Source organism: Phlebotomus papatasi, chromosome 3, assembly GCF_024763615.1.
Source record: "Phlebotomus papatasi isolate M1 chromosome 3, Ppap_2.1, whole genome shotgun sequence".
NCBI classification, from domain to species: domain Eukaryota; kingdom Metazoa; phylum Arthropoda; class Insecta; order Diptera; family Psychodidae; genus Phlebotomus; species Phlebotomus papatasi.
In genome coordinates, this window is record NC_077224.1 from 88596918 (window position 1) to 88614220 (window position 17303).

Consider the following 17303-nt stretch of genomic DNA (forward strand, 5'->3'; position numbering starts at 1 on the left):
TTTTTTTATAATTTCGCTTACATTGTAATGCCTTTACAGATCTAGATTTGGGATTGGGGGGACTTTAAATATTCCTGTAATTCACTTGGAATGTAAAATGTAAATGTAACAGGCTTAAGTTTGGGATTAGAACTTAAGACTTATATTACTCCTCTGTTTATAAATAATCTATGTCTTAGGAACATTCCAAATTTGAGGTTATATAGGCCTCAAATTGAATAAAACCAGTTCTTTAGATTGTTTAAAAATCTATAAGGGACCCTCGTGAACGTTGTTAAATCTCTAGCTTGAAAATCCTCTTGGGATTGGAACTTCAGTCTTAAATTGTCTCTATTATTAATTCGAATTTTAAACTCTTTGGGATTGGGTTTGGGATTGTACTTAGAGTGTAAATTTTTAAGCAGCAATCTCTATAACTAAACCTCTCAGATAACCTTAAAAAATCACGGTTTTGACGCAATTTTGGCGCTTAAATAGTAAATGCCGTATCGTAGTGCTAAAAGTCTTTAGAATTTTTTGTTTCTTGCACTGTATGGTACTCACATTCTCAGGTAAATTTTACCAGGTTATGTTTAGCATAATCTTAAAGAAAAAGATTAGATTAGATAAGGATCTATAGTCCATTACTTCCAATGTGGCTGAATTGTCCTTCTTTTGAATTAAACTCCAATCCCAATACCAGTTTCTAGCGCAATATCAATCCCAATTGGTATTGGGATTGAAGAGAAAAATACCATACCAGATTTTAGATTTTCGACATATGGATCATGATGGAAGTTTTAATCAAATTTCAGCGATAAAATTCGTATTAGTTATGCAAAACTAATGCCTTAAATCCCAATCCTAATAACAATCCCAGCCGGAATCCTATTGGAATTGCTAATATCAGTCCCAATTGGTATTGGGATTAATATTGCCAATGCCAATTTCAATACCAATACCAATACCAATACCAATCCCAATACCAATTCCAATCCCAATCCCAATTGGCTGCAGTCTTTTTTTTATAGTTGTTAACAATTTGATATTTCTAGTTTTTAGTAAATGAGCAACCCCTTATTCAGGTTACCCGTTGCAGTTGGTATTTTGTCTCAATCAAAATGTATCGTCTTTAATTTGTAAATATCGTATAGCTTGTTTTCAAAAGGCAGACCGTACACATGTTCTGTGACATTTAGATTGCAACAAACAGCCAGACTGAATAATTATGATAAAATAATAGCTGATCTCAGTTATTTTTATTGGACTTTTATGTACGTTTTTTTTAAGTTAGTTCAGTAAAGTGGCAATGGGAAGGTATCTTCGTAGCCGGTGACATTTTTCACATATTCCCGAATGATCTTTTCTCTGTAGACAATTGGATCATTTATGTGATTGGCTTTGTGGTTGATTTCTGCCCTTTCTGTGGTTGATTGGAGTTTCTCCCCAGATTGAAAAGCATCTGCTTGAAGAGTATTGTCTACAATCTCATTCACTTCATTTGGCATGAGATGCCCAAAGAGTTGTTCTGTGATGCGTTTGGTGCCTTGGTGACTGAAGTACAGCCAGTCGTCGTGAATGGGATCCTGTGCAATAGGTGTGGGGAAGTTCATGATGTTGTTGAATGTCCCATCGAGTTTTCCCCATTGATCTAGTTCATCCTGTAGGGGATTTTTTCTCTTAATTGGCGTTAAATATTCCTCAACTAGGCTCGATTTCAGGCCACTATTCTTCAGGACATCTGTCCATTTGCCCATGGCAAAAGGTGGGCTGGGATTTGTACTGATGATAAACATTCCTCTCGTGGTGTTTTTGCAATTTTCTCCAGCTTCTCGTAGATTGTCGCTTGGACGACAGAATCCCAGCAAGTAGTTGATGTAGCTGTCGCATTGCCATCCCCAGAAGCCACGGAAACTCCTTATGCTCTCCATGTAGTAGTCTGGAGCTCGGTGGTGGCTGCAAACGATGGGATCTGGAAGAAGAATCTTCCTAAAATATTTCTTCCTTGTCCTTAAATTAGTTTAAAATGTACTTTGACCATTTGACCAACATCCTGGCTGAAGGATCCCTCCATTAAAGTAAAAATCCGCATGACCGCATCTCTCAATCTTCCCCTGGACCAATGCATTTGTATGCAGGACGTCCACAAAGACAGCATCAGAAGCATCTAGCTTCTCATCATTGCTGACTCCAATGTAGAGGGGCAGTGCAGGATCTAAACCGGTTATCCTGGGTATCCTGAAGGGTTTTGCGTGCCTAGCCACAAAGTTAGTCACCTGACCACCCAAAGAGAAACCTATGAGATGAATATCTGTGGTCTCAGTCTCCAGGAGCCGATGGATCAACTGCGCAATGCATTCTCCCACATGATCGGCATTATGAACAGCCATTAGGTAGCAAGGACTCTGTCCCAAGATGCTCCAGTCCACAAAAAATAAATTAAAATCGCCCCTTTGGAGGTATTCTGCAAAACGAAACTTCTTGTAGACTTCTATAGAACTTAAATTCATTTTAGAAAAGAAAAATGCCACTCACCGTCTCGCATTTCAATCAAACTGTTCAAATACATGTCCGAGTTGTATCTGAAAAGGATTTTGCATTTAGAAGGAAAATTGTTAGGATTTTCCAGCAGCATTACTAACCGGTTGCGACCTTTTGGTCAGTAAAAAATAAAATTTGGTCAGTAAAAAATAAAATTTGGTCAGTAAAAAATTAAATTTGGTCTGCCAAAAATTAAATTTGTGCAGTGAAAAATCAAATGTGGTCAGTTAAAAATAAAATATGGTCAGTAAAATATTAAATATGGTCACTGAAAAATAAAATATGGTCAGTAAAAAGTAAAAAATCTGGTCAGTAAAAAATCAAATTTTATCAGCGTATATTTTGGTCAGTAAAAAATCAAATTTGGTCAGTGAAAAATCAAAATTGATCATTGAAAAATGAAATTTGATGGGTAAAATATAAAAATAGTCAGTAAAAAATAAAGAACCTGATTTACTGGTCATTTTTTACTGATCAAATTTTATCTTTGACTGACCAAATTTAATTTTTTACTGATTTTTTAAAGTTTTTAACTGACCATATTTTATTTTTTACTGACCATATTTTATTTTTTACTGACCGAATTTGATTTCTTACTGACCAATAGTTTATTTTTTACTGGCCAATTTTAATTTTTTTACTGACCAAAAAGATTTTGCCTTACTAACCCATGGATGATGATCTTTGTGGGATGGAGTGGATTGAAGTATGAGGTAGATATGTTGGATTTTTCCCATGTTGAATCTACATAGATGAATTGTCGCTCTGTGGGGTTCCTTGAGGTGAACAGGAAGAGTTTGATATCGCTGTCCGGGCATTTTCTGTCCACTACCCAAATGCATGGACCCCATCTTAGGGTACTTCTCTGTTCCACGGCAATGGGAATTGGCGATACAATCACAGCTAAAACTAATCCAAAAATGGATGTTAATAACTAATTTAAAGATAAGTTTTAAATTTAATTTTAAAACTCTCAATTACACAAAAACTAAAAAAAATCCCTAAGTAGATAAAAGGTTATGTTGCAAAGTGAGGTTAGGAGATAATTTTGAAATGATTTAACCTTAATTTCGTGTTAGAACGATTCCTTTTAATTTTAAATAAAATTATTTAAATTTTCCCTGCTACAAAAATTAAAATATTATAGCTTTTATTTGGTCAAAGGATTAGTTGGAGATGTGAAGTATGTACCAAGCATAACCTCAAAACTCAAGGCATATCACTCAAGTGACAAACTTTTATATTAATTGAAACAAATTAACACACAGTTGTCACATTTTTCTTAGCATTAGATTAATTCTAACCTCAATTAAAAAAATAAATAAATGAAGTCTAAATGTGTGAAAAATATTATTTATTATTATTTGTGGTCAAAAACAGGCTAAATATTACACCTCATTTGGTTCATAATAACAAACCTCGTTCACAAAACCATAGAAAAATTGCTGAGTAACAGACATTAAAGCCTAAAAATAGAAGTATGTAAAAAATTAATAAATTTTGTGGTTAAATTTGCTTTTATGATTTTAGTGTGAAAACGTTCTTAGTGCTGAAATTGTTATTTTCTGTATGTTAGTAGAATTTTTTTTAGTAATTCACAAAAATTTGTGGCAAGTAGAAAGATTCAATTAGTTTGTGAAAACAACCATAACCTCAAAATATTTATTAAAAAATAACTAAAAACTATTGTTGCAATAAAAAAGTACTAACCACAAATGATAGGGCTACAAGTTGAATGAAAATTGTGATATTTTTGGTTAGAAAAAAGAAAACCTTTGCCTTAAGTTTCTAGTTAGAACAGATCATCATATTAAGTTAGGTTATGTTTGGTTTCTGAATTTCAGAGCTACTTTAATATTGTAAGTCTTCAGTAATGAAAACATTATAAGATTTTAATCTTCGATGAATTCAAAATCATATTATTAAAAATTAAATAATATATCATTTAAATTTAACTGTTAGTTAAATATTTCAATTTCTTGGTTAGGTAAGACATAACATAACCGCACTTTTTTGGAGTAGTTGTAGAACATACATAAGAAAAAATTAGATTAGTAAAATGGCTTCTGAGACGAATATTATACGGTTTTGTTAAAAATCTTTGGGAAATTATCCCTACGAGATTGTCTGACACCACAGTTTCCTCCGCATGACTTGGACGAAATTAGGGAATTACTCCCGATGCAAGAGTCTCGCTTCCAAAAATTTAATGACTAATTCGCTTCCATTTCTTGACCACAAATAATATTACTTCCGACTCATTAAATTGAATGGGTTTTTTCAAAAAGCTATTTGTTAAATTTCAAGAATATTGAAATAAATAAACAACTTTAATCTCATTTATGCTATTTTAACATAATGTAATTTGGATAGACAAAATAATTGTGGATCTAAATAAAATAATTGTAAGAACCACATTCATTTAGAAATAGGCGAAAAAGTCGTATAACAATCTAGCAGTATAGCTCAAAGTAGTCCCACCTCCCCCTATGCAGGAGCATTTTACAAAAATTGTTCGTAAAATAATTACTTGATGAGCAGTTTTTGTACTTTTACGAACATTTGTTTGTAAATTTTTGTTTGTCTGGAAAAATTTTACGAACAAATAGCAAAATTTTACGAATACTTTCCTGTGTGTTTACGAACATTTACGAACAAATTTTTGTAAAGGAACAAAAATGTTCGACAAGAAATCATATAACTTTTCGACACTATCGAATCGATAGTATCGATAAATTTATATGTGTTAGATTAAGTGAATGTCGACTTTTTACGCATTGTTGGAACATTCATTGTAACATTCTTAAAAGAATGTGTCTATTAATGTATATCTAAATTAATTACAGGAAGTCCTTCTACAGTTTAAATTTTTCAAAATCGACAGTCGATAGTATCGAAAATAAGTTATCATGTTACCCCTGTAAAATGTAAAATTTTCTTACGTCTACAATAGGTCTTTACAAACATTTACGAACAATTTTGCAATTTTTTTTGTATAATATCATAGCGTATAAATCTGTGTTGATTTTCGAATTGTAATTTCTAACGTGGGGATTCAGCGCCTTTATTAATGTTAATTTTACAAACTTCACTAATTTTAAAAAGTTATTAGCTCTTTGAAACCCTTGACTTTTTTCTAATTGAGAATTAAATCGGTTGATTAGTATCCGAGCTTATAACCGCTTGAGTGTCAAAATTGACAAAATTGATTTTGCCTAAATTTTGGGCGTTAAAATAAATTCAATTTAAACCGATAAACTTTTGTAAATACCTAATCGGACTCAAGGTTCAATACAAATTTAAATTTATCGCATCTGAATTTTCAGAGTGTACTAAAAATTTTGTTCCTCAGTGTACAACTTTCCCACTCAAAGTTCATCTAAGTTCATTCTGAAGAAAACTTGATGATCTATTCTCATGAATTAAAGAAGCAATCACACCACTTGCATAGAGCTACTGATTTACCAGCTGATTGGGCAACATTCTTGATAATTTTCATCTTTTGTGGCTTTCTCAGCAAGATGATTACCTTGATGAGAAAAGCATTTCTTTTGGATTAGATAGATTAATTCAAAAAAAAAGTCACCAAAAATTCGATAAAATTGTCAGAGAGGGAAAAACTTACATAAAATTAGAGCGATTTCTATCCACTTTTTGAACACATGCGCCAACATTATCACTTCCGTTCTTGTCATAAGCACTTGTACAACACACTGCTTTTATATGATTGCAAAATCCCATGTAGAATTAATTAAAAACGGAAATTGGCTTTGCAAAAAAAAACTTCTATCGCGTCAATTTTCTGCACATTTTCACATTTTCTGGGATGTACTTCGGGTATCAGATATGAGCTCCTCCTGTCCACAGCTGAGCACTTCTTGGCAGACTGCCTGGACTAGCACCAAAAGAAGGGTCACAAACCTCTTGTGACGATGAGTATCTTAATCAGAAAGAACAATAATGTTCTGTGTGATTTTTTTTTTACTTAAAAGTGCGTAGGTAGGTCTGCACAGGTAATTTTTACACTGTCCACAGCATTAAAAGATACTGCGGCTGCCTGGTTAAAATTCAGCAGTCTCGAGGAGTCCCCAGAGAATTTTTTCTGCCCTCTTAATATTCCACTCGCGCAATTTTCACACAAAATGAGCTCAAAGCAATACCGTTCTGACCAAATTTTCTTTCAATCTAATTTCAAGTGAGAAGCCACAATTGACACAATTACTCGGTCACAACACATCGTACAATGGCTCTATCGATTGATTCCCAAGTGCCAGAGAATATGTGGCTCATGTCGACTCAGAGGCACTTCCTTCACTAAAGACACTCCAACGTTATCAAACGCTTTTCCCCAGCTCAAACCTCGCACTTCGCGACGCTTCTTCCAGCCGCCAATTGACGGATCAGGCCGAACATGGACTGGTCAGAGTCCCATGAAACACTCAACTGAACTTCTGATTGATTTTCAGAAAGAAATTTTGATACTTTCCTGCCAGAAAATCAATGAACTTGCCATTGAACTTTTTTTTTAAATTAACAGAAATTGAAGCTTTAATTTAATTGAATTTTATGATACAATTTTTTAATCTTATCTTATTGCGCGTTTGATGATAAATTGGTTGGTTATTGAGTGAAAAGTTTTCATCTCTTATCGTGTACTGAAATGACGCTAATGTTTGAAGAAATGCAGAAAAATGTGAGAAGTTTATAGAGACAATAGGGTAAGTGTGCCAAATTCCGGCCAGCTTGCAATTTCGGCCACCTTTTTTGTTCCTCGAATTTCCATGAACTTTTAGATTTTACGTACTCTAGAGATTATACATAATGCAAAAGAATAACAAAAAATGTAGCTTCGACAAAAGAGATGACGTGAAAAAGATATTGGAAGAATTCCCGAAGGGCAAGGAACTATGAAAATGAAGGTGGCCGAAATAGGGTACCAAAGCTATGTCTACATTTTTATTCATTTTAAAATGTATTGAGAATGATATTAGAGTAAATAAAGACGGTAAACTCTTTACAAGGTTCCAAGGAACACTCTTTCAGAAGAAAGAATAAAAAGAAATCAATTTGTATGTAAAATATTACATTTCAAACTTGAGATTTTGACGCTTGCATGTAACTATGCCGAAATTTGGCACACTTACCCTATGTAGGGCAAAGTACTCTCCCTTCGAACGTTCATATCTTCGAATAATGTAAATTTTGTTCAAGTTTTCCTAACAGACTTAAACATTTCTTTTAAATATTAGTTAGCTTATTATCAATTATTGATAATTATATGACAATCATGTGGAAATCTCTTAGGAAAAATAAAAGAAAATTCACATTATTCGAAGACATGAACGTTCGAAGGAAGAGTACTTTCCCCTAGCTAAAAAGTTTATTGAACAGCAGCAGTGGAATTTTCTAAATTACCTACTTAATTCAGAGATTCAAATATTATATTATTGTAGAAAATTACTATTTTGGATAACAAGAATATTGGTATTTAACTTGGGAAAGCCCTGGAGGGAAGTTGTGCAGCTTCGTACGGAAAATGATGTTTAAGATTTCAGAGATTTTTTTCTGAATGCCACACAAACTAAATCAATTATACCACTACATCAAAAAAAAAATCTCTTACTTTTTAGGTTCATAATTCCACATCACAAAATTTTTTAAAATGCTTGGATTTTCCTCAACAAGAAAAGGAAAATTTAGTGATACTTTCTACGAAATTGCCCCGGTTTGCGCAGCTACGTACAAAATTTTACCCACCTATGTAGGTCTCATTTTCCCCGGAAATATTACATCGAGCACAAAATTTGCACATCAAAATAAATAAGATATCGGCTTAAATTTTTTTTCCATAGATAGCCCCCATAGACCTTATTCGATGTTCTATGATTCTTAGAATTCGAACAAGGAATTTAGAAAATAAAAAATATAGAAATTTTTAGCCTTATTTTTGAAATAATATTTTCCTTGAAGAATATATCAATTATTATCTACTTATTATTTAAAATGTATGCACTAGTGGTTATTTCTTAAATGATTTGGATTCTTATTTTAGAATTTCACAAACATTCTTTTCTCCAGAAATCCTTAAATTAAAAACGACCACTTGGGGTAAAAAGTAACAAAAGGTGTGGAGCAAAAAATAAGAAAACCCGAAGCAATTTCTGATGTCTCACAGCGAATAGAACCGAGAATCCTTTGAAAGTGTCCCTGTTTTGACACTTATTAACCTCCGGAATAATCGAACAAAAACAGTGAAATATGAGAGAAATATGATATCAGTAATAAGTTCGTGATAAAACTAAATGTAACGTGATAAATTTGCATACAAAATTTCAAGAGACACTAGTGATCCTTTCAAATTTTTTTAATCGATGGCTTTTAGGCCTAGCTATAACATACTAAAATTTGAGATCGATTTATGCCATAGAATAGGGGTTGAGTTATGTAAAAAGTAAAATTGATAAAGTTTATCTGACATCATCAACTTCTAGCCACCTATCGACCTACCTCTTTTCCATTAAAATATTTCTTAAACTATTTAAATTAATCAGAAAAAGGTCATATGGACTTCACTATCACACTATTAAAGTAATTTCAAGTCTTTTCAGGAAGAATCATCAAGATCTTAACAATTTGTAATAATTTAAGGTTATGCTAAACCTAACCTAAAAAATTCAAGATATATTCTGTTTGGAAGAATCTTTTATTCTGCAATTCAGAGTAATTTCTAATTAATAATCACGAAAATCTCAGCTCAAATTAAAATATCTGGAGAAGTTCTGTGAATTTAATTTTTTTCAAATTCTAACCTCAAAAACATAGAATTTTAAGGCCTGCACTGATTGTAAGAAATTTTCTTTAAGTTTTAGCATTTTAGGCAATGAGTAGGGTTCTTTAGAAATTTAAAATGTTACTCTAGAAGCATTTGTTGTGTTCTGAACTTTGAAAAAATAATTGTTAATTTTTTATGTTATAAAGCAGAAGTATAAAAAGGTACTGGCCCTGATAAGACTAGATTTTTCTGATCAAAGTGAAACTGAGTAAACTTGGAAAATATTGTAAAAATTGTTAATAAAGTGTAAAGTAAAATATTCATTTTGAGGTTATATCAGACTAGACTTCAAAATTCTGAATAATATCTTTACCAAATAAGAAAATAAGATCGATTAGGTATTGAATATTCCTAACGTAATATATTTTTTTCAGTTAACTACTAAAAAGAAGTATAAAACTATTTCAATCAGTCTTATAAATTCTTTTAAGGACAATATTTAAAAAATATATATCTCAAAAATTTAGTCTAGAAAGCTAAAATTAATACAGAGTTAAAACTCTTGGTTGTCCTCCACCCCATTAGTCAGGAAATTTTGTTTTTTTGTTGTAGGAAATTTTGGAGTTTTTTCCTCACCTCAAATAGCCTTATTTTGAGGTTATGTAATTTAAGATCTCGGTAACTTCACTGAAATTCCTTGTAACGAAATATTTTTCTTATTTAATAGAGTTTCTTAATCAATAGCAATTTATTTGTGTTCTGAATTTATCAAATATTGCTCTTTTTTATTTTCCACATTGCCTTCAGTATTCAAAAGCCGGATTTAGAAAATTCCACTGCAGTTCCAAAGCGATGAAGAATCAACATTCCGTGTAGGTGGGGTGTTGATATTGTACCTCGTATTAAAATCAATGCATTATGCATATATAAAATCGCTTGTGACTTAAATTGCAAAAAACAACCATTAAAACGTTCAATATACTCTCACCTGACCTCAAGAAAATTTGCCATACCTCTAAAATACATTCTGCAAAACAATTCAAATAAAAAACAATCTTTTATTTCTCAATTTATGAAAAAGAACACTTCAATACAGGATGTAACATCATTAAAGAATCTAGAAACCACTAATCGCCTAAGAGTTTGACTTCATTCAATGTTCATTTAAAGAAAAATGGGAAATCCTTATGGCTTAAGACGTATTTGCTATGAATCTTTGTTGTAGCTGTTTAAAGTAAGTTGGACTTTTTGGGGGATATTTTTAAGATTTTTTGGCTTCTGGATTGACACAGCATCGATGATCGCCTATGTCTCCGTCGAAGCGAGGGCAGAACGGTGGGGTTTCATCCCGAAGGCAGAAGGTTCCATAAGCGCTGGAAGAAATTTAATTGTTAATCTTTGAAATATTGCAAATTATTTAATGTGTAACTTGTTAGGTGTTTTGTGGCCCATCGGAATGGAATTTGTGACAAGTTGTCTGTAGTTGTTGCGGGATTGTCTCCAGGCAGCAAAGGCTCCCTGTCCAGCAGGTCCGCCACAGCGCCTTGAACAAGGTTCTCCATGAACATCGGCAAAGATTGTGGCTCCCAAGTAGCAAATTGACCAAATGTGGCTACATAGATGTATATCTAAACCAGGAAAAAATATTAATAAAGTCCTCTAGAATTTTACAAATATTTAGGCTAGTTCGTCATAAGAAAATCATCCCATTACCGCTTTATTACCGAATTATTACCAATTGGGATTGATTCAGACGTGTCAGAAATTCCAAGACCTTTCAAATAAATCCAATTTCGCTAAATTCTGTTAAGAAATAATCCCTATTGGTGGCTTTTTATAATCAAAAAATGAAAAACAAGAATTGAAGTAGTTTTCAAAATATCCCAAGAAACTTAATTTTGGAGGGGATCTCAATTGCTGAGGGGAAGAAAAAGACAAGTTTCTGGAGATTATCTACTTATAGGATGTCCACAAAGGACCAGAAGTTGATATCTCTTACCGTTTGGCCACTAGAACCGGTAGTAAACTGGCGGAAAACCGAACAAACACAGTAGTGTTTTTTGTTTCTCGAAACTAGGATTCCGAAATTTTGTTAAAATATCATCCCTTCAGCGAAAAGTTAAAGATATTAAGTGTAACCTAAAAATTTGGGATGTCGATTTAGAAACATTTTTATAATCTTAATCCTTTTGCACGAATCAGCAAAGGAGCAACTCCTAAACAATCAGAATGGTTTTAGTTCCCAATTTTATAAAATAATAATGAGTTTCCTGAGTTTCCTGAAAAATGTATGGATTGTCTGGGTTCCTTGTGCGTTTTCCAAGCTTCCTAGGTTCCCTGAATTCCCCGGGTTCCCTGAAAAATCTATTGGTTCCAAGGGTTTTGCGGACTCCCTGACTTTTCCGAGTTCCCTGAAAAATGTTTGGATTTCCTGGGTTCTCTGGATTCCGTGAGCTTTTCGGGTTCCTTGAAAAATGTATGGATTTCCATGCGTTCCCTAAGTTCCCCAGGATCCCTAAAAAATTAATAGGGTTCCGGGATTCTCCGGATTCCCTGGGTTTCCCGAATTTCTTGAAAAATGAATGAGTTCCCTGGGTTCCCCGAATTATATATGTTCCCTGAAAATGTGTGAGTTTCCTGCATTCTCCGGATTCCCTGAGTGTTCCAAGTTCCCTGAAAATGTATGGGGTCCCTGGGTTTTCCAGGTTCCCTGGGTTCCTTGGGTTTATTGAACAATGAATTGGTTCTCTAGGTTCTCTGGATTTCCTGAGATTTTCGAATTCCCTGAAAAATGTATAGATTCTTTGGATTCCCCATGCATTCCCCAAGTTCTCCGGGTACTCTGAAAAATGTATGGGTTTCCTATAGGTTCTCTGGATACCGTGAGTTTTCCGAGTTCCTTGAAAAATGTATGGGGTCCCAGGGTTTTCCAGGTTCCCTGGGTTCCTTGGGTTCATTGAAAAATGTATACGTCAGGTTCTCTGGGTTGACCGGATTTCCTGAATTTTCCGAGTTCCCTGAAATATGTATAGATTCCTTCGGCTTCCCATGCATTCCCCGAGTTCTCCGGGTACCCTAAAAAATGTATGGGTTTCCTAGGGTTCTCTGGATTCCGTGAGTTTTCCGAGTTCCTTGAAAAATGTATGGTTCCCATGTATTTCTCGAATTCCCCGGGTCCCTGAGAAATGTATAAATTTTCTGAATTCTCCGAAATCCCTGACTTTTCTAAGTGCCCTGAAAAATGTATGGAATCCCAGGGTTCTCTAGATTTCCTGACTTTTCCGAGTTCTCTGAAAAATGTATGGGTTCTCTTGCTTTTTCTTGCGTTCGTCGAATTTCCCGGGATCCCTGAAAAGAGTATGGGCTTCCTAGGTTGCCCAGATTCCCTGACTTCTCCAATTTCCCTGAAAAATGTATGGGATCCCTGAGTTTCCTAAGTGCTCTCGGTTCCCCAGGTGCCCTGGATTTCCCGGTTTTCTTGAAAAATGTATGGGTCCCTGGGTTCTCCGGATTTCCTGAGTTTTCCGAGTTCCCTGAAAAATGTATTGGTTCCCTGGTTTTCTCATGCGTTCGTCGAATTTTCTAAGATCCCTGAAAAATGTATGGATTTCCTGGGTTGTCCAAATTCCCTGATTTTTCCAATTTCCCTGAAAAATGTATGGGTTTTCTGGGTCTCCCGTGCGTTCCCCAAATTACCCGGGCTTCCTAAAAAATTTAATGGGTTTCCGGTGGAGTTTTCCGGTTCCCTGAGTTTCCCGAGTTCCCTAAAAATGTATAGGGTCCCTGGGTTCTCAAGGTTCCCTGAGTTTTCCGAATTCCCTGTAAGAAATAGGTTTGAGGTCCCTAAGAAAAATATGGATTTCCTGAAAAAATATATGGTTTTCCCTGATTCCGTGGAAAATGTATGGATTTTCTGGGTTCCCCAAGGTCCCCGTGAGTTCCCTGAAGAAAAAGCAGTACCGCATTTTCCCTGAAAAAATTATATAAGGTCCCCGGAAAAAATATATGGGTTCCCCTGAGTCACTGTGGATTGCCTTGAGTTACCCGAAATGAGTTTTATTCTTTAAGTTAGTAATAAAATTACTCAACTGGTTGTGGTAGAGCAATAGGGCTGCCTCTTCCCATTATTGATGCAGAAATCAACATGTCCTATTCTTCCACTTTCACCATAATGTCCGGCATTTGTATGTAAAACCTGGACAGCCTTGGCATCACCACTGTCCAGCCGGAAGGCATTTCCTAGTTTCACGAGGGGCCTAGCAGGATCCAATCCTATGATCTTCTCAAGTCGGAAGGTCAGATAGTTTGCCATAAGGCCACAAACATGAGCCCCAAGGGAATGTCCAACGCACGTGGTCTTTTCCACTCGAAGCCCTGAGTCTCTCAGGAAGGTGAAGAGTTTAGCAAAGCACCTAGCAACGGGCCTGAGATTGTGGACAGCAGCCACGTAGCATGGGGGCTGAGCCAGTGGTCCCCAGTCCGCCACAAAAACATTGTAATTTCCGTGTCGGAGGTAGGCTAAAATAAAAAATTTAATCGTTGAACTTGAGATTGTCAAGGGAAAGTTCAAAGCAGGGTCCATTGGGCAATTGTCGGATGGTTTGGATTTTCTTTCAAGGGAATTGCAGAAGAAACTTATACTTCCGCCACGTGCAAGGGTAAATTTCTCGAATATTAATTCTGGGAATTGCAGAAAGTGCGAATTAGAAATTCTTCAGGGGATAGGGGAGTGTAGGGCTGTCTTAACCCATTCCTTACCATGGTATTATACATCATACGCAAATTGAGTGATTTTTGATGATTTATTTCTGGGCAATTTTTATCCAAATTGCTGTCGGGAATGGATTTTTAGTAACGTTAGTTATTCAATTACTTGAGAAAAATAGTCCGACAGAGATGAAAATACATTTTGTTATTATTTTCTTGCTTCGCGGAAGGTCATGCAAAATTTCTATTCAAAATGGCGGACGGAAAATACGACATCTCGTCGAATTTGTTAAAATTGGCCTCTTTCCTCTTTCCTGATTTGAATTCTAGTTGCCAATTGGTGTTCTTGGATAGTCACTCTATCTAAAGCAATAAAGTTTGTAATGAATCAATGCACAGAATTTAAATTCAGTGACCGTTAAGACGTGTGTTTGACAGGGGCTCCCCGCGCCCCCATATGAGATAAAAAATTTTTCTTTTCAAAAAATTCATCTACTAATCTGTATGAAACTAATCCCAAAATATGAACATTCTATCTCAACATCTCAAGTTTTTCTGGTACATTGACTGAATGTTTAAAAAATAGTTTAGATTTTTCGGACAATGTTTTTGAAGATTTCTTAATAAGAGTTTCGAAGGGATTCGAACTCGAGACACTTGCATTACTGTTGTAACTTTGTCAATAAAGTCAAGTAACTCTACACTGAGAAAAAAGAGGCTGCGATTAACTTTGTTTCGTCATAACTTTAACACTTTTTAGGTGTAAAAATATATCAACATTTTTTAATGTTAATTTTACACCTTTTAAGGGTAAAATCAACATGACAAAAGGGTAACTTTAACCCATAATAGACCTAAAAAGGGTAATATTTATACCGATTTCGGATCAATACTGCAGGGTAAAATTAACATTTCCGGAAAGTTATTTTAACTTTTTCGGATTTCCCTCAGTGTACTCACCATCTCTGAGTACCACCATGGGGAGAGTATCATCGCCTCCGGCGTACCCGTGCACGAGAATAATGCTCTCGTGCCTGGGATTGAAGTCACTATTGCGCAACCAGTCAGCTTGGTCCATATCCAGCTGCGTAAGAGACTAGCTATCACTTTCTGCACTTGACTGTGAAGATATCAGGTTTCACTCACCACAGACTTTGTCCTCACCCGCCCACTCGTGTAGAGTACCATGGTGATGTCGGGATCTGGACAAGCATCTCGGTCATTCCCTCGCTTCCAGATGCAACTGTCCATGGTGTTGTTGTACATATTTGGATCACCCAAATACAGGGCTTGAGCAATAATTCCTTGAGCACTGGTATCTACGGCAAATCTCCAGATTGATTGGCTTTCTTTTTCCCGCCAAAAATCTTGGAATACTTACCCTGAAGGAATTCACATTGCAAGAGCGTTGTGCAGAAGTAGATTTTCACTAGAAAATCCATTCGTCTACGTTTCTGTGAGAACAGCACCATACTGACGGCCGGTGGGCTTCTTCTGGTAAGACACTTGAGCTCTAATGGGCTTGTTTGAGACCTTCAAAATAGCTACTTAGCGTCAAAACGATCACCGTTCTCGAGCACCAATGAACCAGCAAAATGGATATATGTTGAAATGTGTTACCTCCGCGATTTTGCGACTTTCAATACCTCAGAGTCTCTGATTAATAGATTTCACCGGTTGGTCTAGTTTACTTCAACTTCTTCCAGTGCACATTGCATCACCACCTTGTCCACAAAATCGATGATGCCCGAGCATAAAATCTATGCGCTCACCACAACGGCCGGAGATCGAGTGAGGAGTGAAACACAGTCACTTCCTCCCCAGACACGCCTGACTTTCTTCACCTCACCAATTCTTCATTCATATCACATTTTCATTTGGTACGCCGATCATGTGCAAGCTTCGCGCTGCAATCCGTTAGAATCCCACAAATTGCAGAGTCTTCCCATTTGCATACTCTGCCTTAGCCACGATCACCCAACTCCCTCTCCAACAGGTGATCTTCCGAGGATCACGTACAACATTTCTGGGCTTGTATGAACCTCAATGCAAACCCACTAATGTGAGAGATTTAATGGGAAAATTGCTCAATTTACTTGATGATCTGTAGTTGGTGAGGCAGGATCAACTTTTTCGAATGCTTGATCATAAGAATTGGTATTTGAATAATTTATTTTGAACAGTAAATATTTGCCAATCGACCAAAGTCTCCACGATCTTGAGAGACAAGACAAACACTCAAAACCTCATCAGTACACTCAGAATAATTTGCATTTAATCTTTTCTTTATAAATCCTACTACTTTTTAGTGTTTAAAAAATATTCTCCATGTTGCATTTTAGTCTATTGGCCAGGGGCCCATCAAGCCTAATAAAAAGTGAAGATATTTTTCACTTTTCCTTGTAAAAATTTTGCAGCTATTGCACCGCGACTTAAACAAATTTGTTTGTAGTTCTTGTATTATTTCGGCGAGCATTATGAAATATGTATTTTTAGATAGCTTTTAATGGACGATTTCGAAATATATTAGACTGATAAGTCAATTCTCTTTAGGAAAAAACTTGCCAATAGTTTTCAGTGCCTCCATGCAAAAACCATGAAAAATCAGAGAACATACTCCAATGTATTTGTATTTTAAAATTTCCCGTAGGAGGGCGCTGCTTTCTCCCGCAAGTGGCGCTGGCAACTGTTCTCAATTTTGAATTCTTAGCATTGTAGCCAAAAAGTGTAATTAAATTAAACATAACTTCACGAAGGTTTTCCTCAGGATTTATTTAATTAATAAAACAATTTATTTATTTAATAATTTTTTGTAAAAGTTTCCAAATAAATATCCTTTTCTAAGCTGTCTACAAAAGGAATAGAATACATACTTTTATATCTTAACCCTTTAACGACGAGACACTTTTTACGGACTGAAAATCAACAATAAAAATTAAACTGAGAAACATAATCAATGATAAGTCGTACATCTAACCTTGGAAAGTCCAACAGAGTCTGATTCGGTATATTTTGTGCTTCTATGAACGATAGGGACAAAAATAGCCCAAAAATTTAAGTAATTTTTCTAACAATACCAATAAATAATATTTTTCGCATTAATGAAAATAGGTGAGATTGTTAAGAATCTCACCTAATATTACGTATGAGTATTGAAGTTTTTATTGCCAAAAGGGTTTTGCTTAAAAAAAATTGGAAGTATAAAAAATAAATAAAATCAATAATGAATTTGAGAATTTAGAAATTTGCCATTTTTGAGCTTAAATATTTATTAAACAGTAAATAGCTAGAGACTTGCAAAAAA

At 35.0% G+C, this 17303-nt stretch overlaps 2 protein-coding genes across 2 annotated transcripts; both read right to left on the reverse strand.

Moving 5' to 3' along the window:
• Positions 1-1221: 1221 nt before the first annotated feature.
• On the reverse strand, positions 1222-6989 carry LOC129806265 (phospholipase A1 member A). Its single transcript, XM_055854732.1, has 5 exons — positions 6146-6989; positions 3189-3429; positions 2515-2561; positions 2012-2443; positions 1222-1951 (listed from the first exon to the last, which is right to left on the reverse strand). Exons 1-5 carry the CDS (start codon positions 6213-6215, stop codon positions 1275-1277), a joined length of 1467 nt encoding a protein of 488 aa, XP_055710707.1. The 5' UTR covers positions 6216-6989; the 3' UTR covers positions 1222-1274.
• Positions 6990-10330: 3341 nt separating this feature from the next.
• LOC129806266 (phospholipase A1 member A-like) lies at positions 10331-15884 on the reverse strand. Its single transcript, XM_055854734.1, has 6 exons — positions 15381-15884; positions 15146-15318; positions 14960-15083; positions 13382-13810; positions 10722-10920; positions 10331-10665 (listed from the first exon to the last, which is right to left on the reverse strand). The coding sequence occupies exons 1-6, from the start codon at positions 15469-15471 to the stop codon at positions 10554-10556; spliced, it is 1128 nt and encodes a 375-aa protein (XP_055710709.1). The 5' UTR covers positions 15472-15884; the 3' UTR covers positions 10331-10553.
• Positions 15885-17303: the final 1419 nt, after the last annotated feature.